Source organism: Anopheles bellator, chromosome 2, assembly GCF_943735745.2.
Source record: "Anopheles bellator chromosome 2, idAnoBellAS_SP24_06.2, whole genome shotgun sequence".
Taxonomy (NCBI): Eukaryota; Metazoa; Arthropoda; class Insecta; order Diptera; family Culicidae; genus Anopheles; species Anopheles bellator.
In genome coordinates, this window is record NC_071286.1 from 29,504,763 (window position 1) to 29,529,710 (window position 24,948).

Sequence of the window (24,948 nt, forward strand, 5' to 3'; positions counted from 1 at the left end):
TTCACGTTCACACATACACGTATGTGCCGCGGCGTGTATGTGTATTGGTGGTGGAAATTCGTTAAAAAATTATGACAGCACATAATCGAAGCGGAGCGCCCAACTGCATATATGAGAGGTCCTGGCGCATGTGGTGCTGCGCTCGGTGACGGGCGGACGGCGTGTGGCGCTCTCCCTCGCGCCCCGTCATTAACGCTCCCCGCCAGCGCCGCTTTTTCGGCGGTCCTTCCAACACACAACAAAAACTACAGCCCATATCCTTTTACGCCGAAGCACAAGGACGGCGCACGATCCATCTCCGGCGCTGCCCCCGGGGCGCGATGGCGGCGAAAACTGGAGCAACCAAGAACGAGGGAAGAAGATGAAGAGCGAGAGCGAAAGCGGAGGTCGGACGGTCTGCTGAAAAAGTGATGAGCGAAAATTGTACATACAAGTAGAGAGGGGAAAATTATTTGCGCGCCCTCGAACGTTAATTTTTCTCGGCCCGGCCTCGCGGGGTGGCTGAGGGGGTGCCGCGGCCGAGGAAACTCGCGCGCCCGGAGTGAGAAGAAGAGGGAAGGAGTCCACATCGCAACCGGAACGGAAACGAATGGCCGGTCTCGGCTGTCGGCCAGTTTTTGCGTTCTGCGGCCACCACGAGAGATTCACGGGACAGTTTCGTTTCTTTTCAGTTTTCCCTCCCCTCGACTCAGCCCCGGCCACTCGGCACTTTGTCAAAGTTTTCGGCTTTTAAGACGAAGAAGACGGTGGCGGCGGCGATGGTTGAGAGATAGGCTTCCCGAAGAGCGCGAATGGCGAGCCCGTGGAGGCCCACGGCGCTAATGAGGATTTGTTTTTAGTATCGTCTTTCGGTGAGTTATGCGAAATCTGAGCGATGGGGCGGACGGGACGGAAGCTGCGAGACAAACAGTTCCCGGGAAAAACGGAGCGCGGATCGAGATGCGGCGACGGGAGAGAGCGTGTGTTGATGACCAGTCCTTTTCGTCCGGTTTCGGGAAATAGTCAGAGCAGAGTCACGAGTGACATGGTGCTGCGCCGCAGGATATTCGATGCGGGAATACATGAGCAATGTAACTGCCAAATGTTAATGGATATAATATTGCTGAAATGAGGTTCCACTTTCCAGTCACATTCATTTAACGGTTCACAACAAAAACAGTACGAATAATGCCATATTTTTTAAAGTAATGGAAAACATTATTCATTTTGTACTAAACTTGCACAATTTAGAACAAATTTAGTAGCTAGTAATTCGCACAAGTGTGAATCGTAGCCTGCTTAAAGTTATTGGATGATGGCTGATCACAGAAAGTAAAACCTGTGTCCATGCTGGGAAAAGCTAGTCAGATTGGAGCGGCCAGGGAGCTTAGTTGAGTTGACCGCAGTCTTGTCCATTCTGAACCGACCATAGGCCAATTTAATTGCCCTAGGTCTGTGCTATGCAGTCTCAATGAAGACTTAAAGTAATCAATTGTCAATCCTTTAAATGCTCAAAATTCGAATTTGTCAAAAATATTAAGAAAGAAACCTTCCAACATTCCAATAATGATTGAAGGACTTCATTGCAAAAGTCTATTAATTGTACAATCTATACCTTCCTTCCTTCCTGTACTTTACCAAAGAAGCGATCCAATTTAATTCAAATATAGCCACTGACCCGTTTGGGGCCACCACGCGAACCACCCGTGTCCTTTTGGACCAACACATAATTCAATGTGTGCGCCGCGGCCAAGTAACATCCCCGACCCGGGGTGGTGGGCCGTGTCATGTTGACCGACGGCCAACCATCGGCCGCAGACCACATCGACAACCTCGCTCCTTTCAATTCGCTCCCATTTCAATACAATTTTCTTCTCATTTATTCAATGTGTATGTCGATTTGATACATTTTTTCCGCATTCTGCGCCCGAGGCGTCGTTTTTTGGCTTCTTCTGGGCCAGGATTTGGTTTTTCTTTTCCACGAACCCCGCGTCCGTCGGCGCTGACCACCACTTCCTGCCAGTTGCACAACTCAAAGCCCCCCCCCCCCCCCCCCCCCCCCCCCCTGGTTCCCGACCGAGTCCTGCGTTCGAGATAAATTTCCTGTTGTGTGGTGAAAATTTCCTGAAATTCGGCCACCCGCACGTGGGGCGGCCGCCGTGGGTGGACACATATTATTATTATTTCTCTTGCTCCGTGACCGTGTGTGTTCGCATGCCATCATTTCTTGGTCATTTCTTTGTCAAAGTCAACGGCAAGGTGTTTGGACTGTGGGCCTCCCGGACCGGATCTCGACCTCGGAGAAGGGACAACTCTACAGCAGACAGACAGAGAGCCCGGCAGAGAAGGAGGACATCTATCACACACATTCAGCGGGGCCCCTAGAGGAACCTCTCGATATCTAGTTAGACGCAAATAATCCACCCCTGGCGGCCACATCGTCGTCGTCGTCGTCGTGTAATAATAATGCACGGAAAGCTCGCCGTCATTGCCAGGAGCGCAATGGGGCCCCGCGGGCTGAGGGAAGCGCGCGGCGAAGGACGACACAATCGGGCATACATCATCATCGTCCCCATCAGCGGTCGTCCCGAAAAAGGAAATCATACAATCGGACCCACCGGACGGATGGTTGAGAGTGACACGGAAGGTCCTTCTCTGGAAATGTTGCGATTCGCTGCCGGCACCACCGAGCCGATATCGGAGACGCTCTTCAGAAGGTGATGCCAAGGGGGCGGCCGAAGAAGTGAAGAAGGCAACCGCACACAACACACACAAAAAACGGTCAAAGGACAACGAAACACCCACACACGTGTGGGCGCTTGGACGGCAGAATGGACAGCAAATCACCGACAACCGACAACCCGGCTCCCTATTACCGGGCGAGAGGGGAACCGGACGCGAACGCAAATACAGGACACGAATTACTCGGCCTCGACCCCGACCGACCCAGGCCCGGCAACGGGACACGGGACAGGCGAAGGGCTTTTCTATTTCCTAATTTCACGCAGCCAGAAAAAAGTAAAATAAATTGGAAGAAAATTATTAATATTTATTTATTGATGATCCGATCAGAAACGTTGATAAGAGCCGCTTGTGCCAACGGCGGGCAGCGACAGCGACCGGGAAGAGGGTGGCCTCATCCTTCTGCGGTCGGAGCGGCAGGATATGAGATGAAAATGCGAAAAATTGCGCACCGACACCGGAGCGGCGCTTGGGACGCGCTTGGGCCGAGGGTGACCAGGTATCCGATAAGCGACCGTAACATAACCGCGTACATAACACGGCGGGCTGTGATAGCACCCAACCCGGCGTTGGCCTTGCGCTGGGAAATGGTGACGCGAATGGTGTGCTCATTTCAGACAAACGCCACTTGAATGAAACCGCCAGCCAGGTTGGACCATTCGGAACAGGATACAGTTTGAAGCAAGGATCACGTAATGGCGTATAATTTTCCTCCAAAAAATCCCCAATTGATGCGTTTGTCTCGGAGCTCGGACTACCCACTGAAGCGAAGTGTCGAATATTGTGGCAACTCCGAGTCCGTGAACGGCTGTTAAATAGTTCCCTAAAGTTCAATGGCCTTCGCATGGCTAACCCTCCGGTGCTGCACGGTACGGCACCGTTTTGATAATTGACTCGCAGGACTCGAGGTGGCTCAGTTTTCTCAAAAGTGCCGCAGCAATTAGGTAGGGGATCGGAAAGCAAGGGACAGCGCCGCTGACCGCGCGACTGAGCAGATCCGTTGCAGGATAACGATGCGGAGCGTCACTGCCTATGGCGAACGTGGAAGTTTGTAATTTTCTCAGACTTCGGGGGTCTCAACCCGTTAAAATTTAGTTCTTCCATCAATTGAGGGCAGTTTAAAATGGGAATGTAAACTCCGACAGTCCTTACCTGTTAACGTTCACGAGGCTCGCCCCACATCCGGATTGTACTGCTAGGTTTCTTCAGTGAGGTAGTTGCGGAGGTAGTCGAGCAGAGTTGTGGTGGCCGCGCTTTCACACGACTATCGTTACGCTTCTTCTTTTTTTCTGTATCACAATAATTTTCTTTTGCATGTGTTGTTACGTGGCAATCTGTGGCTGGTACAATAGGATACATTCGCTTGGCCACGGTACGCGGCTGACGGATCACAGTTCCGAAGGGGTGAGAAATGCGGTAAATCGATTAGGGCAACAGTGGTTCAGTTGCCACACTCAGTGGTTGAATATTGCCAAAAAATAGAAATTTACTCATTGTCCGGAATACTCTTTCCCGTTGCCTCCACACAATTCAATCAATCCACTGGCATATCCCGTCCCGAAAGCCCGTTTTAGAGCCATCCGCAAAAGGTTTGCGCGGGATCCTTTTTTCTTCTCTAAACTTTTACCCTTTTCGGTGGCGATGTTGAATCGATATTTATGACTTTACGAAATGTATAATTTTATGCCCGCGTTCGAGCGCGCGGATGGCAGTAATACGGTGGGACCCTAAAATGGAGCAAAAATAAAAATCGCTCTTCTTCGATGGACGAAAAAAGAAGGTGAGCCACGCGGCACAGGACGCCCCTTGGCACGACCGTCGCCCTCCCCCCACCGGGCCCGAAAAATGGACGTGGGGAATGTCATAAATCAAAAAACTAGTTACAACATGGGACACACAACAACAATGCGCGAGCGAAAGAAGGACCCCAATCGGGGAAGGAACCGACACACAAAAAAACCTCGCGCGGCGGACTGTATTTGAAAACGATTCCGATTGCCGCACCTCCGGGTGTAGCTTGCCATACCCGAAGGATCGGACAGACTAGCGGAGAAGAAATAAAATAACGCTGAAGTGACTTTTTCCCCCGTATATGTGTGCGCCTTAAGGTGGCAGCAAAAACGGAACGAAGCGAAGGCGAACCCGCAAACCCCAGGGCAGGTGAACCACAAATTTTCCGGCCCACACGGGGGCGCCAGCTTTCACACGCGGCACACATGCAAGCCCGCCGCGTCGACGACGGCACAGCCCACCGGGCAAAGTATTTGGCCACCCGAGTGTAGCATTTTCCACAATCGACTCTTCGATTTCCGAACCGAACCGAACACATCACGTCGCGCGCGGTAATGGATCTGTAACTTCCGGGATCCGGAGCAGGGTGGTGGTCTGTGACATCGGGACATCTCCGTCGCGGAAACTTACAGCAGCACGGTGAACTTCACAACACACGAACACAGGCCTGACTAATCACTTTCGACACTTTCGTCCATCATCTCGTCGGTCCGGGTGTCCGGGGTCCTGTTCGTCCGGATACCGCGCGCGCTCAAACGGCCCCAACGCCAGGGTGCGGCGGCGTTGCTCTAGTTTTAGGAGGTGGTTAAGGTATCGGTGCGATAAGCAAAAACCCGTGTCTTGTGTTTTGTGGAATGTTTGCCGGGGGTAGCCGGGCTCTAGACACGCGCCGTTCCGGAGGCTACCGCTTCGGACGCGACTTTTTTACAGACTAACCGCCAACTGGCCAGAGTGCGCGCCCGAAACCCTCCCCGAGCGCGTTGGGAGTGCGTTGGCCAAAAGCCGATCGAAACCAAACAAAAAAAAAGAGGGGACCAAAATTGGTGCCGAAAAACTCACCGACAGGCGGCGAGAGAGCATTACAACGGGACACGGCCGCGTGCTCGGTGTAGGCGTAAGCGAGATGGCGACTACGCACAGATGGTCTTCCCGCCCGCGTCGTGCCACGAAGGAAGCAGGATAAGACCCCGAACGTCGTGAGCGTGTGTTGGTGGATGGATTTTTTTTTGGCCGTTCGTTCGTTCATTTGTTTCGCTTCCTTCGGTGGGCGCTTTCCCTTTCTGGCCCCCAGTTCTTGGCACGGCCACTCACGCACGCACGCACACACGTGCACTGTCGCGGCCTTGCGAATTCGGCTCCTGCCGGAATCCTTTCCGCGCGACGGGGCTACTACGGCTCCGCCACTGGCCCGCCGGCCGAGGTCATGCATCGGTGAGTGCATTCGCGCGAGTGGCGGATGGCGTTGTTCGCGTATCGAAGTCTGCAATCTCTCCGGCGTATCCTTCGCCTGTTCACGCGGCGTACGCAACACACCCTCGCTGGGCGGCCACGCGGCCACCCCGCCACCGGCGGCTACACAACGGGAACCGAACGAAGCCAATAAGTGCGCTTTTCCAATAGGGTAACGCACTGCACTCACGCACACACAATCCGGCCGGATTTGTGGCCGATTTGATGAGTGTTGCTTATGTACGCCATTAGCAACAGCATGACTTGCGTGTGTCCGCAGCATGAACGCGGCGAACTGAAACGTTTCACAAAAACTACAACTCTTTATAAACAATATCTTTGCGAGGTGTGTTTGGTTTGTTGGAGAAGCGTACGTTGTAGTGACACAATGTTGGCGCTTTTTCGAACCGCACTGTAGTTTGAAATTGGGCGGACCGGCGGATGAAGCGGCGCTGCTCCTGTGCTCCCGTTACGGGGCGTCCCTACATAACACGCCGTATTCTATTTATCCATCTCTCATCCACATAGGTATATTTCAAACAATTTTTATTTTGTGCGCGCGCACAATTTGTGTCGAGTTCCGATTTTTTTTTTTGCATCGTGCAAATGCTGTTTGCGAAGATATTTCTTTACACTCACACTCACCGTTCAGCGGATGGATCTTCGGGCGGACACTCGCGCGGACACGCTCAAGCACACACATCTGGCATAGCAACTGGCCATGGCGGTAGTACACGTTGGTTCTCTGGTTCAGCGGAAGTTGAGTCTTTCGTTTTCGAATGGAAGCAGCAGCAGGTTAAAATTTAAACATTTATTTCAACGTACTGTATCAGTTTAATCATCTATACACCATCCGCCAAGGTTCAACTCGAAGAGGATTGCAGCAGTAACCTGGGACTAGCTTGAAGTGAACACTAATAAATTCTCTTCCCTTATCAATGCCCCGACGCCAGATAAGAGAGTGGGTGATCATCAATAATGCTACTTTGAGCGCAAACTTTGGCCTTAAATGAACTGAAATTCGATAGAGAGCATATCAAGAGCGCACGGAGCAAAGGACGTCGTTTGGGGTCTAAACCTTGTACCGATTCAGCGCCAGATCTACTTGCATTTGGATGAGGTTCTTGTTTTCTTCGAAAATTTCTTTCGCCAGCATCTGACGCTTCTGTTCCAGGAGCGCGTTTTCCTTCTCGTAGTGTGCCACCAGCCGGTCGTAGTCCTCGGTCGACGTTATCGAGGCATCAAAGTGTCCCCCCGTCCCGTGCACGCTACCACCATCCGTGGTGAGCAGTTTGCTCATCTTCACGATCTCGTTCCGCTCGGCCTGGATGCGTGCCTGCAGTTGCGACTTCCAGTTCACCAGCTCTTGGTTTTCCAATTGCAACCGTATCAACGTGAGGTACTCGGGATGATTCTGGGGCAGCAGAAGGAACCCGTTGTCCGTCACCGTTATTTTGTCGCTCACTTTTGGCACTTCCACGGGTGGCGGTGGCGCGGCCACTGCTGCTACTGCTGCCGGTGCCGGCGCCGACTCCATGCTCACGGCAGTGTCCGGCGAATCGGTGACCGATTTCTTGCGCTCCACGGTGCGCTCCGTTTGATCCGGTGTCTCCTGGGGTGTATTCTTCGTTTCCGTGTTTGTGGCCGACTCGGTCGAAAGGGCCGTTACCGTTTTGATGGACGACTCGTCGTCTGAGCACGAAAATTTACCCTTCTGCAGGTTCAAGTCGATCGAAGTGTCTCCATCGACGACGGTGTCGTCCAGACTTTTCTGTAGGCAATCGGATTTCTTCTCAAACGTTCGCAGTTTGCGCTGCCGGAGACGGAGACAAAAAACCGGGGGGAAAAAGGTGGCACGTGAAACAACAAACTGTGTAAACGCGCGGCATACGTACCTTCAGTTGCGTAATGATACGCTGCACTTCCCACAGCTGTTCCTCGCGCTTCTTCGTTACAAAGCCCGCATTCATTTCGGCGTGAATTTGGGCCAATAGGCTCTCCTGCTTTCTCAATTCGGTCGATATTTCTTCCGGTGTTTCGGGCAAGTTTGGGCTGGAGGCCGTTATTGGTGGCACATACCTGTAAGGTAGGATAGTAGTTAAAGTTAATGAAAGAGAAAAGAGGACACGAATTACTTTAACAGAAACTTTGAAACGGATTTAAAGCGCATTTTTCTCATCATCTAACTGGGCCAGCTTGTGTGCGTTTCGTCGGAGGTTGATGGAACGTTTAAAGGAGTGAAACTGGCCCATCCGACAAGCGACCGTACGGCGATCGTTGCTTATCTTACTCGTTTGTTTGCACTTCAATGTACGTTTTTATCTGACGGAATCTGTGATCTGAGCGCTGCAGATATAGAAGCGTTACTCACTTGTGCAACGTGGTGTCAGCGAACAGGGTGCTGCAGTAACAAAGGATCGCCACGAACAGACGGTGCGACATTTGCAGCGTGGGACTGAGCAGCATCGCAATGTTTTGAGCATTCATTTTGGTGTAGTCTTCGTTCTGCGTCACGGCATCGACGTGCATGAACATCCACGCGAGCAGCGTCCGGTTGCAGCTGGGTAGCTGCTCCACCAGCGACACCAGTTCCTGCTCCTGCTGGGAAACCTGCGAATGGGAGGCGACCTCCTCGAAGCGCGACGACAGGTCGGTGGTGAGTATCGGCTCGGGAAGCTCGCGCAGGAACATTTTAAGCAAACCGCACGCAATCGGCACGTCCATCTCGCCAACGCAGCTGCCCTCGCGGTTGTTGTAGGTTCGCTTCAGCTGCTGGAGCTTGGTCTTGACGGCTTCGACCTTATAGATTTGGTCGCTCTGCAGTCCGTGTTCCTGCAGGTAATCGATACAGTCCCGCACGACGAGCGGTAAGCTCACCCCATCGTGGCACCGGCTGCGCTCGTTGGCCAACCCAAGCGACACTCCAAAGATCGGCTGAGCGTCGCCGAGCTCCAGCACCTCCTCGCTGACGCTGCCCTGCTTCAGCTTCTTGTCTTTCTTGTCTTTCGACTTTTCCTTCTTCTCTTTTTCCTTTTTCTCCTTGTCTTTTTTCTTCTCCTTTTCCTTGTCCTTTTCGGCCCTGTCCGGCGTTTTCCCGACGTCGTCCAGCTTCGACGGTTCCGGTTTTTCTTTTTCACGCGACTTTTCCCGTTTCTCCTTGCTTTTCGATGGGAACTTGAATGTTTTCGATTTTTTCGTCTTCGAAGGGCTCCTGCCAAAGAGAAACATCGATTTACTCCACATTACGCGCCTGCACTGGGCCACTGCTATTGCGACTGAGCAATGACGAATGCACATGCACACCACATACGTCCGGTCGGGCAGCTTACTTTGTTTCGAGGTCCTCTTCCGGTGAGCTTTCCCCCTCTAAGGTGGCGTAAGCGGTTTTCTTTTCCTTCTTATCCTTCCGCCGGCCAATGAGAAGCTCCTTTTTGCTGACCTTCTCCGGGTCGGCGTCACTAACTGTTGAATGCATCGGAAAAGAAACACACAAATGAAACTGTGAAGCGTTCCACCGAGGCCCCGGGAGACACACGCACAATCCTTTTCATCTTTCTTGCTTTTCCCACCGGCCTCCGAGGCGTACAATCCGGGAAAATCTTTTTCCACGCAGTCCGGGCTGTCGAAATCCATAGCAACACTTTTCACCGTAATTGATCGCCAACTGCGGTGATTTGTTGATGTTTATTTTTCTCCACCAGCTGCGACAGTTGACAGTTGGCAGCATTACACCGCTGTCAAGATGGTGGCGCAATCGATTACGCCGCTCGGGAGAGAAACAAAAGGACGATAAGGAAAACCAATTGAATTCGTTTTTCCCATTTTTCAGAAGTGCTGATTTATTATGTATGTGGCAATGTAAGGGTAAGTTGTATGGCATTAAATGCCGACGAATGGAATAAAATCATAATTTGCTATTCTTTCACATTCACACATTCTTTTAGAACTTTCCCTAAGTGGGTGTCGATGATAACAGCACAAACATAACCCAAAGGTGTAGAATAACTACGTACACAATAACCAGAATGCGGATGAGAGGGTAACGGCGCAGGAACACGCCCAATCTAATGCCAACCGAATCGAGGGACGAATATGCACGCTTCATCCTGCGTGCAACGTTGTTGTCGAAAGGATTTTCCGCCATAAAATTGGGAACCTGTGATTTGGCTGCAAAGAAAACAGTTTACTGATGTGTTACAGGCGATAAGATATACCGGACATTACCATCATCGGTTACGTTGCTATTCAAATAGACCGCTCGCTGTTGCCTCACTTGGGATGCAGTGCTCCGGTACTGGTTCTAGAGCATGGCGGAAAAAAACAATTATTATTTTAAGAATAGTTCGCGTTCGTTCAAACTTACTTCCAATTTTTCCAGCTGCAATCGCAGAGCGTTCCTTTCTGCCGTGATCGTTTCCAGTGTCGTTTGCTTTTGAACTAACGATTGAGTTAGCGACACCAGACGATCTTCCAGATCAGTGGATGGACTCGATGGACGTTTCTGCATTTTGCTATGTAGTTTTTGTAGCTCTGCATCCCTTCAAGTGTTGGAAAAAACGATAATGCGTCTTCTTTTCATATAATTCACAAATTGACCTACTTTTCATATAGGCGAGACGCGAACATGGTCCTCTGTTTCACTAGCTCATTCCTGCTCGTTGAAAGCTCGTTTTGTTTGATTTTAAAGTCATCTTCCAGCTGCAGAAATCTGTCACCCTCGAGTGTGAGCTGCTGCTGCAGTTTTTGAGTATTTTGCTCCAGATTGTACACCGTTGTCTTTAGCCGTTCTTCTGAAGCCATAAATTGCCCTTCGCGTTGCTTCAAGCGCTCCTGGAGACTGTTGAGCTCCTCCGTTAAGTTCATCTTTTCTTGCCTCGTTTGCTCTAGCTCAATCTGCAGTATTTGTTCGGTATTACTAACGTTCGAAACTCCATCGATGCTGGCGCTGGTAATTTGTTCTTTTAGCTGCTCAATGGTCTTCTCCTTCAGCTGCAACGTTGCGTGAGCCCGCACACGATACTGTTGCAGTTCGGACATTGCATTTTCAGCTTCAAGCTTCGCTGTTTCCAGTCTCGCGTGCAGTTCCTGTTCGTTTTGCAAATGCTTCGCCACGGTAGACTCCAGTTCGGAAATGGATTTTACGTATTTACTATTAGCCTCTTCCATGTTGAGAAGTTTGCCGGATAAATCGTTCTTTTCCTCTACCAAGCTTTCACAGAGTGACTCCAGTTCCACCAGCTTGGCCTCCGTTTCTCCATTGCTGAGCTGCGACATGGCACTGTCTAGATCGGTTTTGAGTTCGTCTCTCTCGGACCTGACCTCGGCAAGAATAATTTTCGTGGCAGCGAGCTCTTTTTCGATGCAATAACTGAACTCATGACCGGCAGGGTTAGGATTGGTGGCCACTACCGTGCTCATGTCAATAACGGTTCCTTCCTTTTTCGAGTTGATCGAACTGCGCCTGGATGAAGTCTCGGAAAAGTTTTGCCTTTCGGATTTGGATGATAAAGTGTCCGCGTCCGGTTCATTGTTTCTTTCGTACGCCACAGGCTTGGCCAGTTTTTTCGGTGACCGTACATTGAGGTGCGAGGTTTTCGTGGTGCTCCTTGGTTTGATAGTGGTTTGTACGGGGCCTTCACTCGTCACACTGACTTCCAAGAGCGGGGTGCCGTCCACATCATCAGGGCGATTCTGTAGCACTGTCGCTGCATTCTGGTCGATTTTTGTGAGAATATTCTCCGCCTTACCGGCCAAATCTTGGAGCCACGACATTTGCGTGACTCTTGTTGAAAGATCTGCGGGTTCAGATGCTTTCTAAATATCCAAATAGAGCACAACGTTTAACCAAAAGAACTGCGTTTGCGTTGTGTCGAAGAAAAACACGTAAACAATCGAAACATTCCAGAGAACCATATGACAGCAGTGCTGCTAGTTAGACTGTTTCGGATTAAATTCATCTGCTCTCTACCAATATTATATTGCGTATTCTCAGAAATGCATTCTATTAATTTGCAAATAATAAATTAAACATTATATAATATAATTAAAACAAACAATTCGTCTATCTGGGGGGCTACATGAGGCGTGAAAACTAGAGTAAAATTAATTTCTAATGTCAAATCGCTTACGCTTCGTGTGGCAGCTAAAATATTAAAACGAAATGTCAAACGTGTTTACAAATTTCTAATTCCGCAACGCAAACACTTCGTTGCCGACAGATCGCTATGTTATCGTTGGTCCGAGTTTGTTTATGTTCTTGTGAATACGGTCCGCACGGAAGTCGCCAAATTCACAATGTCCGAAGAACGTTGCTTTCCAAACCCTTTTTGTGATTACAATGAAAATGTGCACGGAAATAGTAACATTGTTTCCAAAGAAACTGTGCTGAAACTGATAAAAACTTATGTGGATATGATATTGAGCAAGAAACAAGAGACACAACGAGATGATCTGTATGTTGGGGCCGCCGGTACGTAGTCTCAGTTTATTGTTTCCTTGTTCTTTCTAAGCATATTACTCGTTGTGACATCGTTATCAACCAGGTACGGCATTTATGTTCTGGAAGTTGTCCCGGTCGCCTGCAACGGCAAACCTCTACCCGTGTTTGGATCATGCCGCGATGTACATTGACCTAGCGAAGACAATAGCCACAGGGAAAGGACAGTCTAGCAAGCGCACTGTAGCATTTCTGTGCGGTAACGCTGGGATAGCCGCTGTTTCGGCGGTCATTTCCGACGCGCGAGGCAACAAACAGGACGCTGCTAAGGATATCGAACAATTTTTAGAAGGTTTTCGCATCTGCACGACAGACGACAACTGCGATGACGAAGTGTTGGTAGGCCGGGCGGGTTATCTTCACGGCGCTTATTGGTTGAATCAAGTAGTCCGACCGAAACCGATAGCCAACGAGGATGTGGAGAAAGTGTGCGAGATCATTATGAGACGCGGTCGCGAGTATGCTTCTAAGCAGCGCTCCGCTTCTCCGCTGATGTATGCGTACCACGACAAAGAGTATCTTGGTGCCGCCCACGGCGTTTGTGCCATTTTGCATGCCCTGCTCGAATCCCGATGGTTCCTTGCGTCGGAGGATGGTAAATTTAAAAACGTCTATTCTGCCAAAGTAGCCACCATCAAAAACTCGATCGACTACGTGTTGTCTTTACAACGCGGCGATGGTAACTTGCCTACCAGGGCCGATTCGGACAGGATGCTGGTACATTGGTGTCACGGAGCTTCCGGGGCAATTTACCTTCTGGCCAAAGCGTATCTCACATTCAAAGAAGAACGATATTTAGAAGGTTGCCGCAAGTGCGCCAATATTATCTGGGCCCGTGGGTTGCTACGCAAAGGGCCGGGCATTTGTCACGGTGTCGCTGGGAATGGGTATGCCTTCTTGTTGATGTACAGATTGACCGGCGAACGGAGGTATTTGTACCGAGCTCAAAAGTTTGCCGAATTCTTGACCACAAGCACTTTCTCCGCCCGAGTGCTGGCCCCCGATCGCCCTTACAGTCTCTACGAAGGATTGTCCGGGACGGTTTGTTTCCTGGTTGATATTTTAGATCCAACCACTGCCAGTTTCCCATTTATGGATGTATTCGAAAGCAAAGTAAATGCCCAATGATGAATAAACTGAAAACTTTAAAAGTACATGCAATGAGTGTAAATCGCTCGACAAACTTTGAAAACAACGTATTCACATGCAACACCATATTACGAGATTCATAACAAACTTTAGAACAACGTTTCAACCAGAAATGCTGTTTTCATGCTCTCGCATTTCTCGTATTTGTTGTTGAGCGTTGAATTCGCAACTCTCGACTACGACAAACCTTGTTTAAAAAATAAAGTAAACTGTCTGTTACTATTACCGCGCTTGCCCTCGCAATCGCATTGGTGGAACGCGAAAGCATGCGCGGTAAAGATCACAATGACCTACGGGCGGTTCGCTGTAATTCCGTGACGAAAGATATCAACTTTTTCTGGCACTCCGGCTTCATGCGCCACTCCGGAACCTGGTGCAATGAACGTCACGCAGATCCCCCTCGCGGGTCATGTAATGTACTGGCGGCACGTCGTTGCGGAAACCACCGTTGAACTTGTCTGTGCCTACCGTGTGTGCGGTGTAAGTCGCGGAAAAAGCCCCACAACCAATCGGCTCGTAGTGGTATGTGTCCCTGGAAAGCAACAACAAACGAACGTGGCGCTATGGCGCGTGGTTATTTTAGCTGTGGCTGCCGGCCGCGGTTGCGGAAGGTATAAAACGTTCCATATACCCGTTCGGTTCCGTCAGTCTTTTTCACGGTCAAGTTCAGACCGGGCAGTAGAGGCATACGCATCATGAGATTGCTGCTAGCGTTAGTGTTCGTCCTGGCGGCCCTTGCCCTAACGGAAGCGAGGAAGTGCAACGCGTGTAATCGCAACGAGTGCGACTGCCAACGGGAGATCGCCCGGGGACCCGATCCGCAGCCGTTTCCGTTTTTTAAGAAGAAAAAATGTAACGTCACCAAACCGCTTGAGCTGAAACCGAAACCGGACGTGTGCTCGTGCGAGCAGGAGTTCCGCATCCGTCCCTCGGCCTGCGATCACGTGGAGCCGAAGTTTGCCAAATCTCGATCCTGCGAGTGTGGCTTCGAAAACCACGAACAACCTGTCCGGTAAGCTTGTTGCTTTAACTCACTAGGGTCAACACTGGCCACCAGTTATTGATTGTCGATTCCCCTTTTTGCAGCAAATATCCTGCCGATCTCATCAGCCGCCAGCTGGCGATGGAGTATGCGAACAAGAAGAACATCCCCGAAACGGACCTGCTCGTGCACGGGCGTCCCGTCAAACCGCCGCCACCGCCGAAGCAGGAGGCCCTGCGCGAGGAACGCCTCTTCAAAACCAATCTCCACGTGCTCGAGCTGAAGCCACCGAAGCGGAAGCGCGTGCACTACCGCGTGTACTCGTCGGAAGAAACGGAAGGCGCACCGTGCAATCCGAAGGAGGAAAGCTACGGTGACATCTGTTACGGCAAGGTCGAGTTCAAGGAGCCCAAGTTTGAAGTCTTGCGCCAAGACGGGCCAGTGTGCGACGAGTGTACCGATGACCAGAGCACCGAGGAAGAGGTCGACACCACCAGGGAGGAGGAGGATTCGCCCGAAAAGAAGCCCAAGAAGCACTGCTCCAAGTGTCTGAAGCCGAAGAAGAAGTGCGGCTGTCTGGACACATACGACAGCTACGAACGGTACGATGGTTCGGACGAGTACGAGTATCCTTTGAACAAGTGCGGACGCTCCGCTCGCTCATCAGATGACCCGGAACCATCGCTGGTGGTCTAAACGGGAGGCTGAGTCTTGAAAGGGAACAAAACATTAGGGGGTTTCAGTTGTGATAAACGCATAGTCGTCGTATGGTACTGTGCGAACGCATTTTTGTACATAGGCTACAGAAAACAATAAAGCATGTAATTTATGTAAAACTTTGTTGCTTTATTTAATCGTTCAAGGCGAGCTGTACTACTGTTGCTTGCGAAACCACATTAGATAACATTGAGCATTAAGAAATCATGAACATTTCTATAATAATTTAACAAAGAAATGTTGCTGTTATCTGTATCATTCGTCCCATGTTGTTGTCCCATTCCATTAAGTCAATAAAACGTACTACAATGACCTATGGCTATGAAAATAACCTGAATTGAACAGTTTAACTCCATAAATTTTCGCATTACAATACTATAAGGAAAAAGATAAGCTTTGAAATTATTATTATACTTATGTCGTCGATGGCTTGCAGCGCGTCACGTACCAAACGTTGAACTGCCTTTTTGCACGTTCTGTTGGCCAAAAGGAGACTCGGGCAGCATCTTGGCAAGATTGTGAGGTAATCTTAATTTACACCTGCCACACGCACGCCCATTTTTACGTGTTGTATTTAGAGACGAATGAAGCTCAAAGTCTCTAAAATATCAGCAGCATGCCTATCGCGACCGTGCGCCGCGCGGACTAAGGAGTACCTGGAAAGCCGGAATGCAATCGGACCACTGTGCTGGGCGCCAAGTGTAAACAGTGCCGCGGCAATTTAACAACATTCACCTTTCTCTACCAGCAATGTTTTCTTACTTTGCGCAATCGTGGCCGATGCGGGCTCGCCCGACAGTACGTGACCTCTGCGTTTTACATAACTCCCATCGCATCGAGCGGTTCTCCGGGTTGGGCAATGCTTCCCATCTTTTGTGTGCCTTCCGTCAGTGGAGTGGAGCCAGGTTGGAGAACACTGGCCATCAAAACTACTGCTCAAGTCCGAGCCGAAAGTAATGACCACTGCGCGCAGCTGCAGTAAGGGACTTGCAATGAAGTGGTTTCGTGTGATCGTTTTTGTAGTCGGGCTAGTTCTAACGGTGTGTGCCCTTGCGGATGGCGCCAAATCGAAGGGATTTCCCAAGGAAAAGTGTTGCGACGAGTGTCCAAAATGTAGCCACAACTTCGATGTTGAGGCCCCAAAGGATCCAAGTTGCAGAAAAGTGTACCACCACAAGTACAGCGTTGAGAAGGTCACCGAGAACTACAAGGAGTCGTTCGAGCGGCTAGACGCGGGCGTCGAGGTTTTACCCAATCCCGGTTGCAAGAAGTAAGGATTGCGAGTGCTCCGATACCGGATGGCTGTAACGTAACGTCGTAACGTCAACCTATCCGTCTCTGCAGGTTCTACCGGCACCACTTCGACGTCGAGGAACCGTCTGACTGTGAAGAGGAAGAGTACGAGAAGCTTGACTTTGAAGTGATGGAAGTGAAGCGCGATAAGAAGTGTCGCACCGTCAAGCTGAGTGCCCATGCCGACCATCCTAGCCGAGGTTCGTTCGAATTCGGGATTCGATGGAGTGGTTTGTTAAGCTTACTAATTTTGTCCCTTCCGCAGAGTGTCAGTGCGGATGCAGTCAACGTCGACGGTATGTTCATAACGAGGATCTAACTAATATTACCCGGCCAAGTGCCTCACCGCAGGAAGGTGGTAGTGATCGTAACCGGATCCAGCGTCTCAAGCGAAGCATCTTAAGTCAGCTGCCCGCAAAGTCCGATGGAACCTCACAGGAGCCAAATACGGTACGGTTGTTTCTAAGTCCGCAACCGACTCCAGAGAAGCACCCTTTCCGCGGGAGGAATCCATACCTGAATCGTCTAGTGAACGGTCCACGATCAAAGCGAAAACACCGTGACCCACCGATGACAGCACCGCACGCTGAAGGGTTCATTTGCCACTGCTTTCCGTCGAACCAACAGCCGAATGGTACCGCCGACGAGTTGGTGGGAGCCACAGTTAAACCGAAGGTCGCCCGGCCCCGGCCGCAGGTGGAAGAACCGGTGTACATCGGTGATTCGGCACGGCCGATCACTTACGAGCAGATCAAGAAGCATATGGACGCACTGCCGGTCTCCACTTTTAGCCCCACGACGAACGAAATCATCGGCAATTTGACCATTCTGTTCTACGACATTTACCAGCAGAAGCACAAGAAAAACTTCACCCTTCCGCTGAAGTACGGCACGCGCACCGTCGTCCCGAAGGGTGACGGTCTGCAGCAGTACGACATCCAACCGATCGAGGGTGTGTACCAGCCGCCCAAGCTGAACCGGATCGCGTCGAAGGGACTGCATATAATGGGCCGAAAGGTGGACCGGAAGACTGGCCAGGGACCGCGCGCGAACCGTGTACGCGATCGAACCTAGTCGGCTGGTGCGTTCCGGTTACGATCACTGCCGTGGAATTGTGTATGAGATCTTCAGGCTCTCAAGTTGGTTGTGCCAGGTTGGCATAGTTCGAATGCGAATTTCTAGACTGACTACACTCTAACTATGTTCTATGTTTAAGGAGTATTTATTTATGCTATGCCACATACTAATGTTTTACTTTCTGTACATATTCGACTGTAGCTAAATGCGTAACATGACATGACCGACGGATTGAAACGACGACGACGACGATCCAGTAGAAATGACTCGTGACACGGCCAAAGACGTGGCCACCATGATGTGACCAGCACTGTAGCATGAGGACTTTGAAAATAAAGAACCATTTCTACCATATCTTCTAAACGAGTTCTCACTCGTTGTTCTTGGGAATCCAATTATATTTTATTGTTTCAAAATTATCGAGATCGTCAAATACACTAGTCGTATAATTATCATGAGTACCATCGCGAGTTCAGTTACGGTTTGCTGCCTTTTTTCTAGTGATGACGATCGTTCGAGGGCTTACATTAGGACGAGTGTGAGAAGCACACGTGAGCGATCGGTTGAACCAACACGCAGTGTCTCATGGGTTTAACTTAATGGAACATTAAATAATTTATTTCACACTTCGCCACCCTACCAATTCCCTACAGATCTTCGCAACTACTGTCGTCGTCTAGCTCCTCCGAGCTTGGGTACCGCCACTTAGTGTTGTAGTTTGTTGGTAACCGTCGATACGGTACTCGGCCGCCGCTTGGCTCGTGAACGCTTTGTTTCTGATCCGCATCGTCGGACGAATCTACATCCGATCCCCGTTCGCTGGTGTTATCGAACAGCTGTGAAGTGTTTTCACTTTCTTGCCCCTGCTCGGCAACCTCAAACACCTGGCCGCCGTCATCACTGTCCGATCGGATGTACTGTTTTTGAAACAAGAGATCGTCGCCCACGAGCTCGCTGGAAGATGCCCCGTCCCGGTCGGTGCTTTTGCGCATCACTTTTGCCTCGACATTCATCTTACGATCACGGCTCCCGGTGTCCTGATCGCCACCGACGTAGGACGACTGGTACCGTCTGGACCGGCGCGGCTCGTTCTGATCTCGACGGTCGGCCCGTTGCGCTAGGCAGCGCATCAGCTTGCGCACGCTTTCCTGATTTCGATCGGTCATTTCATTCAAGTACTTCCGGAAGCAGGCCGGCAGCTCGGTATCATCCAGCTGCTCTTCGAAGGACGACACCTGTTTCGACTCGGACGGCTGCTGATCGGCCGCTTCGTCCCTGTGCCAAAACTGTTGCATCAACAACGCGTCAGCATTGCCAGTCGTCGGTCTGAGCGATTGTTTCTGCGCATGTTGTTGCAGCTTTTCGACATTGGTGAACACCTTGTACGGCCGTCTGCTGTCCTTTGCGGCCTGCCGTTTCACTTGCTGCGTTTCGGCCGCCGGTGGCCATTGCTCGCCGGATTCCAGATGGAACCACACCGGTTCCAGCTCGATCTTCAGATTGTCCCCATCGGCCAGCTTCCGGATGTGCATCACATGCTGCGAAGGTTCGCCATGATCGTGCCCGTACTCGACGGATTCTGAGGAACAGAGGGCCTTCGGAAACGCAACGTCAGTTTCTCTCGTCACACAGAAATGGCTCTTGCGTTATGGGCCACCACTTACCTTCGACGGCAGAAAGCATAGGACCAGACCCACAACGAGGCTCCCAATTCGCACAACAGCGCCCATGGTTCAGCTCACAGTACTGATTCGCGGATCGGGTTCGCTTTCATACTTAGTCACCGGCACCGGTCCGGGTGGCGAATGTTGTCGCATTCTTGGGGTAAATACCGAGTTTTTGTTGTAACTCCCTGGCCGACCCGAAAGCTCCGTCAAGGAAGCGCCCGTGGCTAGATTTATTTTTATTTTCACTCCCAAAGGCCAGCAGTCTAGCTGGTTTACGTGACTTTCTTCCAAGTTGCTGCTGGGGGGGCTGGGAGTCGTGTGTGCCCTTCAACGAACTCGCAACAAGCGGACCTAGGCTGCCCAGGTGAAACATGATAGTGTTTTTAGTTTTCCATTTTCTACTATTTAGTTCTGGAAGTCCAATACAAAAAATGAGGTTCGAGAATTCGGGAACCAGTGATCTGATGCCAATGATAAAGCCGACAATTGGCCCAACCTTGACCGTGTTGCTTAGCGCGGGATGATGATGATAGGCTCGCTTCTAGCCGCGTCATCGATCGGTTGCAGTGGACAAACCGCGCTTCACCGAGTCAGATTGTAGTCTTCGGGTGCCCACCCGTAAACCCTTTTAACATGCTTATACGCCCTATGGCCTCGTACTACGCGGCGTATGTTTTCACGGTAACTTCTGCCAATGTAGGCACATTGTAGGCCGACTGCAGTCCGCGGTCACCGAGGACTGGCCAATGCTCGGCGCACAATTCTCGGGCAAACCGCAACCCACCAGTTACGCGCAATCTGCCTGGGATGATGCACGGATCTTGAGTTTGAGTTACGCGCTCTGTGATAAGAGATGAAGTTGCTGCTCATCGCTGGGCTTCTTGGTATCCTGGCCAGCATTGCCCTCCCAGCGACGTGTGTAAGTCAACAACCGCAGTAACCACGTGCTCCGTAACTTATCTGTACCGTTTCCGTTGCTCGGTGCCGTGTTCGAAATGGTGAAAACCCCCGAAATTAGCATCCTCTTATCGACAAAGCTAGTATCACGGCGCCTGACCTCCGGAGCCGAGCAGCCTCGAGTAGCGCCGCTCGATCGCCCTTGGTCGAGATAATACTTCGAATTCTAGACTCCATCCAGATTGTGCCGAAGAAAAGGTCAAGGCGTCACGGGAGCACTGCGGCCGCACTTCCGGTACAGTAAGGGGCCACCATTTTGCTAGTTCGCGGTGCAACTGCTTCTGGGCTTCGGCGATTGGTTTTTGGTGCGCTTGGCTTCGATTACATTACGGGGTGCATCTTCACTTCATTTGTCGGCCGCTCTATTTTAGTTACTAAGCTTAAGGGATACTCCATCATTGTCCATTGTTTTTCACTCTCTTTCTTTCTCCCTCTCTCTGTCTCGGTCGTGTGTGCAGTCACCCCTTTTTCGAGGCAACATATTAAGTGGCCGCGCTGAGAAGCCACTGTTGGCACTGTCGCTCGAATCGAGCGAAACGCTGCCGGATGTAGCTCCGGTTTCATCGGAAAAGATGCCCCACGACGATGGGAACGGTTTCCAGCGCCCCGGCTACCGCCATAAACGTCCACCGACCACGACGACGGCGAACTCGCAACGATTCTACGGCGTAGTGCTGAGTGTGCTGCAATTGCTCGAAAGCCAAGCCCGCCAAGAAGTACAGCGAGCGCGGGTCCAACACGCCCTGGCGCAACATTCGCTAGACGACGACGACGACGACGACGACACTGAAGAGGTGGCCTGATGGTGGTCAATTTGCTGGCGGAAGGAAAACATAATCAACTTCAACAACTCCGCTTGAAACTGGAGCACTCGCTGACCGCCGCTGTCATTGACATTGAATTCCAATTGAAGTCCATTATGGGCCAGGTTTTTTTCCTTCTTTTTGTTGTGGTCAACAGGGCACGGCAACAGTGCCGGGTGGGCGCAATGAATGCAAATTAGATTCGTGATGGGCGTTGAACATTGATCGATAAATTGATTGATCTTTTTTGACATCAAAAATTATACGCTAACGTTAACGAGTTGCGGTACAAAAAGGGGAACCAATAAATCGTACAGCGTATCCCAGCTAAATTTTTATGCTGTACTTTATGTATATCAAACAAGGCGCAACCCGAACAACGGTGTTCTGGGGCGTCATTCCCTATCGATAGGTAGCCGACCGAACTACATCATGTTGTGGAGAGGAGGCTTTAAGGCTGATTAAGGTTCGTGTACGCGCCGGGCTGATAACTGGGACTGGGACTGGGGACTGGGAGGCGGACAAATTTGATGGGAATGAACATGCACACTTACACCAAGCCAAGTGATCGAACGGAACGGACGCGATCGCCACTCATGACCGCATCGGGCGCACGCGGCCGGGCAGTTAATAAAACATCAGCTCAAGTGCGACGACTTTTAACATTCGTGCGCGATAACTGATCGGGGTCGGATCGCAAGTTCTTGGACGGTGCTGCTCTCAAAAGTTGCTGTGCGCCTCGAGCTCCAAAACCATGGCCAAGCTGGGACTGATCTTCATTGTGGTCTTCTGCATCATCCAGGTTAGCGGCGTATCCATAGAAACTAATAGCGTGAAGGCGTGAATGGTGTGCTGGGGTGTGTAGTTTGTGCTTGGTCACGCGATTTAATGCATGCAATCGGTACAAGTGCGCCGGGCCGCGAGTTAAATTACATGCACCGATAGCACCGCCGACGGAACACGTTGCACGCTCCCCGTGACCTTGGCGCAAATTTGAAACTAAAAGTTTGACTTTCTTTCCATTTCGCACAGTTGACCCTAGCGGCACGATTGCGCCGTGACACCATCGAGGAGGGCGTGGAGTCCCTGAAGACCAAAGTCAGTGAAACGCTGACCAAGGAAAATATCGATGTAAGGAGCACATCAGCCGAAAGGTGTTGCCTTCCCTTAAATGCTAACACCTAATCGCTTTCCCGTCCCGTGTAGATGTTCCTGAACAAGCTGACGGAGTTCGGAGATCTGATAAAGACTAAAGCCAGCGAGTTTGGCGACAGCATCTCGAAGAAGACGTCCGAGGTCCTCAACAAAGAGTAACCTGGGGCCGTTTAGTTGTATCACTTTCATTAGGCTGCTGTTTTCGGGTTCGAAGAAAAAAAAATGGAGCAAACAAATAAACCACATTAACGTTTAACTCATTACTGTTTCGCTGAACAATGAACATTCCGAAACCGTTTCGATCACCTCTTTTGCGGTCACTTTGAAGGTTTACGCCCTTCGTTCGTGAAGATCACGGTCGATACGAAAAATGCGCATTAAAATCGGGCGAGAGAAATAAATTCAAAACAAAGCGGGCGGCGTTGAAATATTTCAAAGCATAACCAAAGGCGCAATGACTGGTTCGCAATTTTGAAAGACTGGGGATTCAAAAATTCAAACATGGGATTTGCATAATACTCAACCGCATTATGAGTGCCGTCAGAAATAGTCACGCGCCGGTCCGGTACGTGGTTTGAAATGTTTTTTTCTCAATATTATGTCACGCACAGATCGACTCTCCAGCTCGTGGTTTCTATTCTCATTCCGATCGTTTCGTGAAACGCACACGCGTGCGATGGCAAGAACGTGCCCGGCATTCCTATGCCAGTTCGCTGCATTTGGCAAGAATAATCTCCACCGAGAGCGCCACGATGGAATTCACCACCATACCGACCGATTTGTGAAGCGCTGGACGCTAGAATTCAAGAACAGTCCCTGCGCAGGCCCGGGCGATAATTAGAATCAAAATATTATGATAAGCGTGAACCGTTCGGCTCGGCTCTCGGCTGTAGATGTGATTAAAATTAACGACGGATTAGCGTCAATATTTGTGGCTGTGCCAAGGTTAACAACACCACATCGGCCTGGTGCATCGCCGCGGCGGTGGAAATTTCTTTCGCCCTTTGCTCTTCCGTTTGAATTGAGAGACTATCAAGACGGACACGGACGTCTGCGGGAATCACGGTCCATCTTGGCGGCCTCCAAGACGTCCTATCAGCAGCAGACACCGGCGACCCGGCGGTCCTCGATAGCCGGCTCGAGTTCCTGTTTCGCGTCGAGACCTTCGAAATTGGCGCCACGGCGATCACGGGCCACAACAACAAATACACACCCGCACACGTACGCAGGTGGCGCAACCGGTGTGGTGGGGAGTATAAAAACGGCACCGCGGATCGAACCGATGCTTCAGTTGGTGGTTAGAATTCTGTCGGAGCACTTCCCACAGTGACTTTCAAGCGTTCAAACGTGTGCCGTGTGCCTCGAATACCTCACCCAGCGATGGCTAAGCTAGTGTACCTTATCCTTGCCCTGTGCGTCGTTCAGGTGTGTTGCAGGGGCCCTCCCTAGGTGCCGGGTGCGTGGCCTGTACTTTACAATTTCCGATCCGCTTCCGTTCCTTCTTCAGGGAACCTTCGGTCTCGTGCGCCGTGACGCGCCCGCCACACCGACGGGTGAGAAGTCGTTCCTGGACAACCTGCTGGAGGTGGGCGGCAAGATACAGGTGGCGTTCGATGAGACGCGCCAGAGCGTCCTGAAGTCGCTCGGGTTCCAGTCCGACGAGGAGGTTGTGCAGACGATCCAGAAAAACACCAACCAGTACGTCGAGCGGCTAAAGAGCGTGCAGGGCACCATCGACCAGGAGCTGAAGAAGCACACGGACGTGTTCGATCCGATCGTGAAGGACCTGAACACGAAGCTGGCCGAAACGACGGCCACCCTGTCGCAGCAGCACCCGGAGGTGGCCCAGAAGGCGAAGGAGTACCAGCAGCAGGTGCAGACCAACCTGCAGTCGCTGGTCGCCGAGGCACAGAAGACGGTCGAGAAGCTGAAGCAGGACACGCGGGCACCGACGGAGGAGCTCCAGAAGGCGCTGAAGCAGATCTACGATTCGACCTTCGAAACGCTCACCAAGACGGTCGACGAGCTGAAGCCAAAGAATTAGACCCGCGCCGGAAAACACGGCCCGGATTTCCTGCCCGGTGAAGTGAAGTGCGGCCTTTGTTACGTTTGAGTTCTATCGCTCTTTAAAGGAGCGCTATCCAACGATGCGTTCCTGTGGCTATGTTCGCCATTAAAGGTTAATAAAACCCCCGTAAATTGTCTACATACTTTTTGCGCCACGGTGCCACTTTTCTAGTAGTGTTCGGACGGCAAAGTGCTAACTCCATGATGCTGACATCAGCGACCCGGCCGATTAAACGCTTATCACGCCACGCGTAACGAGCTTTTTTTTGGCAATGTAAGCTCACTCGTTGGCCAATTTTTGGAGGGAACTCTACACCAGTGCAGTAGTGCAGCTGCAGCGACCAGGAGCCCCGAAGGTTGTTCTGCTTGCGTAAGTGATTCACATTCTAACGACGTTGCCCATTTAGACGGTGCCCTCGGCGAGGCTTATTGGCGGGGTCACCGTTCAGGGGAGGAAACAGTGGTCCTGAACCAAGCGAGGCATCGCTAATGGCACTGCACGTGATAAGGAACCGACAATAGAGAGCGAGATAATGCGTTTGTCGTAAAGTGCTCTTCAATTGGGCAACAGTATTTGCGAAACCGGTCCAAGGGTCAGCCAGCTGATGGGACCTCGTTCGTCCA

The 24,948-nt window shown here is 51.0% G+C and overlaps 8 protein-coding genes across 9 annotated transcripts; 5 read left to right on the top strand and 3 right to left on the bottom strand.

Moving 5' to 3' along the window:
- Positions 1-6,794: 6,794 nt before the first annotated feature.
- LOC131212381 (ralA-binding protein 1) lies at positions 6,795-9,632 on the bottom strand. Of its 2 annotated transcripts, none has more exons than XM_058206224.1 (5): positions 9,501-9,632; positions 9,291-9,423; positions 8,333-9,169; positions 7,857-8,040; positions 6,795-7,774 (listed from the first exon to the last, which is right to left on the bottom strand). In XM_058206224.1, the coding sequence occupies exons 1-5, from the start codon at positions 9,592-9,594 to the stop codon at positions 7,034-7,036; spliced, it is 1,989 nt and encodes a 662-aa protein (XP_058062207.1). In that variant the 5' UTR covers positions 9,595-9,632; the 3' UTR covers positions 6,795-7,033. The 2 variants fall into 2 exon arrangements, with proteins under 2 accessions (XP_058062207.1, XP_058062206.1); XM_058206223.1 differs by having other exon boundaries at positions 8,333-9,172.
- A 149-nt stretch (positions 9,633-9,781) lies between these two features.
- Positions 9,782-11,819, bottom strand: LOC131212382 (golgin-84). Its single transcript, XM_058206225.1, has 4 exons — positions 10,562-11,819; positions 10,325-10,499; positions 10,186-10,261; positions 9,782-10,128 (listed from the first exon to the last, which is right to left on the bottom strand). Exons 1-4 carry the CDS (start codon positions 11,731-11,733, stop codon positions 9,914-9,916), a joined length of 1,638 nt encoding a protein of 545 aa, XP_058062208.1. The 5' UTR covers positions 11,734-11,819; the 3' UTR covers positions 9,782-9,913.
- Positions 11,820-12,228: 409 nt separating this feature from the next.
- Positions 12,229-13,676, top strand: LOC131209557 (lanC-like protein 3 homolog). The gene is made up of 2 exons (XM_058202649.1): positions 12,229-12,430; positions 12,504-13,676. Exons 1-2 carry the CDS (start codon positions 12,256-12,258, stop codon positions 13,583-13,585), a joined length of 1,257 nt encoding a protein of 418 aa, XP_058058632.1. The 5' UTR covers positions 12,229-12,255; the 3' UTR covers positions 13,586-13,676.
- Positions 13,677-14,152: 476 nt separating this feature from the next.
- On the top strand, positions 14,153-15,321 carry LOC131209558 (uncharacterized). The gene is made up of 2 exons (XM_058202650.1): positions 14,153-14,618; positions 14,693-15,321. Exons 1-2 carry the CDS (start codon positions 14,302-14,304, stop codon positions 15,282-15,284), a joined length of 909 nt encoding a protein of 302 aa, XP_058058633.1. The 5' UTR covers positions 14,153-14,301; the 3' UTR covers positions 15,285-15,321.
- A 940-nt stretch (positions 15,322-16,261) lies between these two features.
- LOC131207331 (uncharacterized) lies at positions 16,262-17,697 on the top strand. Its single transcript, XM_058199942.1, has 4 exons — positions 16,262-16,283; positions 16,329-16,575; positions 16,650-16,798; positions 16,864-17,697. The coding sequence occupies exons 1-4, from the start codon at positions 16,262-16,264 to the stop codon at positions 17,670-17,672; spliced, it is 1,227 nt and encodes a 408-aa protein (XP_058055925.1). The 3' UTR covers positions 17,673-17,697.
- Positions 17,698-18,322: 625 nt separating this feature from the next.
- LOC131207332 (uncharacterized) lies at positions 18,323-19,358 on the bottom strand. The gene is made up of 2 exons (XM_058199943.1): positions 19,340-19,358; positions 18,323-19,254 (listed from the first exon to the last, which is right to left on the bottom strand). The coding sequence occupies exons 1-2, from the start codon at positions 19,356-19,358 to the stop codon at positions 18,323-18,325; spliced, it is 951 nt and encodes a 316-aa protein (XP_058055926.1).
- Positions 19,359-20,154: 796 nt separating this feature from the next.
- Positions 20,155-21,161, top strand: LOC131211271 (uncharacterized). Its single transcript, XM_058204679.1, has 2 exons — positions 20,155-20,261; positions 20,758-21,161. The coding sequence occupies exons 1-2, from the start codon at positions 20,196-20,198 to the stop codon at positions 21,100-21,102; spliced, it is 411 nt and encodes a 136-aa protein (XP_058060662.1). The 5' UTR covers positions 20,155-20,195; the 3' UTR covers positions 21,103-21,161.
- A 2,361-nt stretch (positions 21,162-23,522) lies between these two features.
- LOC131209116 (apolipophorin-3-like) lies at positions 23,523-24,467 on the top strand. The gene is made up of 2 exons (XM_058202105.1): positions 23,523-23,682; positions 23,765-24,467. The coding sequence occupies exons 1-2, from the start codon at positions 23,638-23,640 to the stop codon at positions 24,299-24,301; spliced, it is 582 nt and encodes a 193-aa protein (XP_058058088.1). The 5' UTR covers positions 23,523-23,637; the 3' UTR covers positions 24,302-24,467.
- The last annotated feature ends 481 nt before the right edge of the window (positions 24,468-24,948 follow it).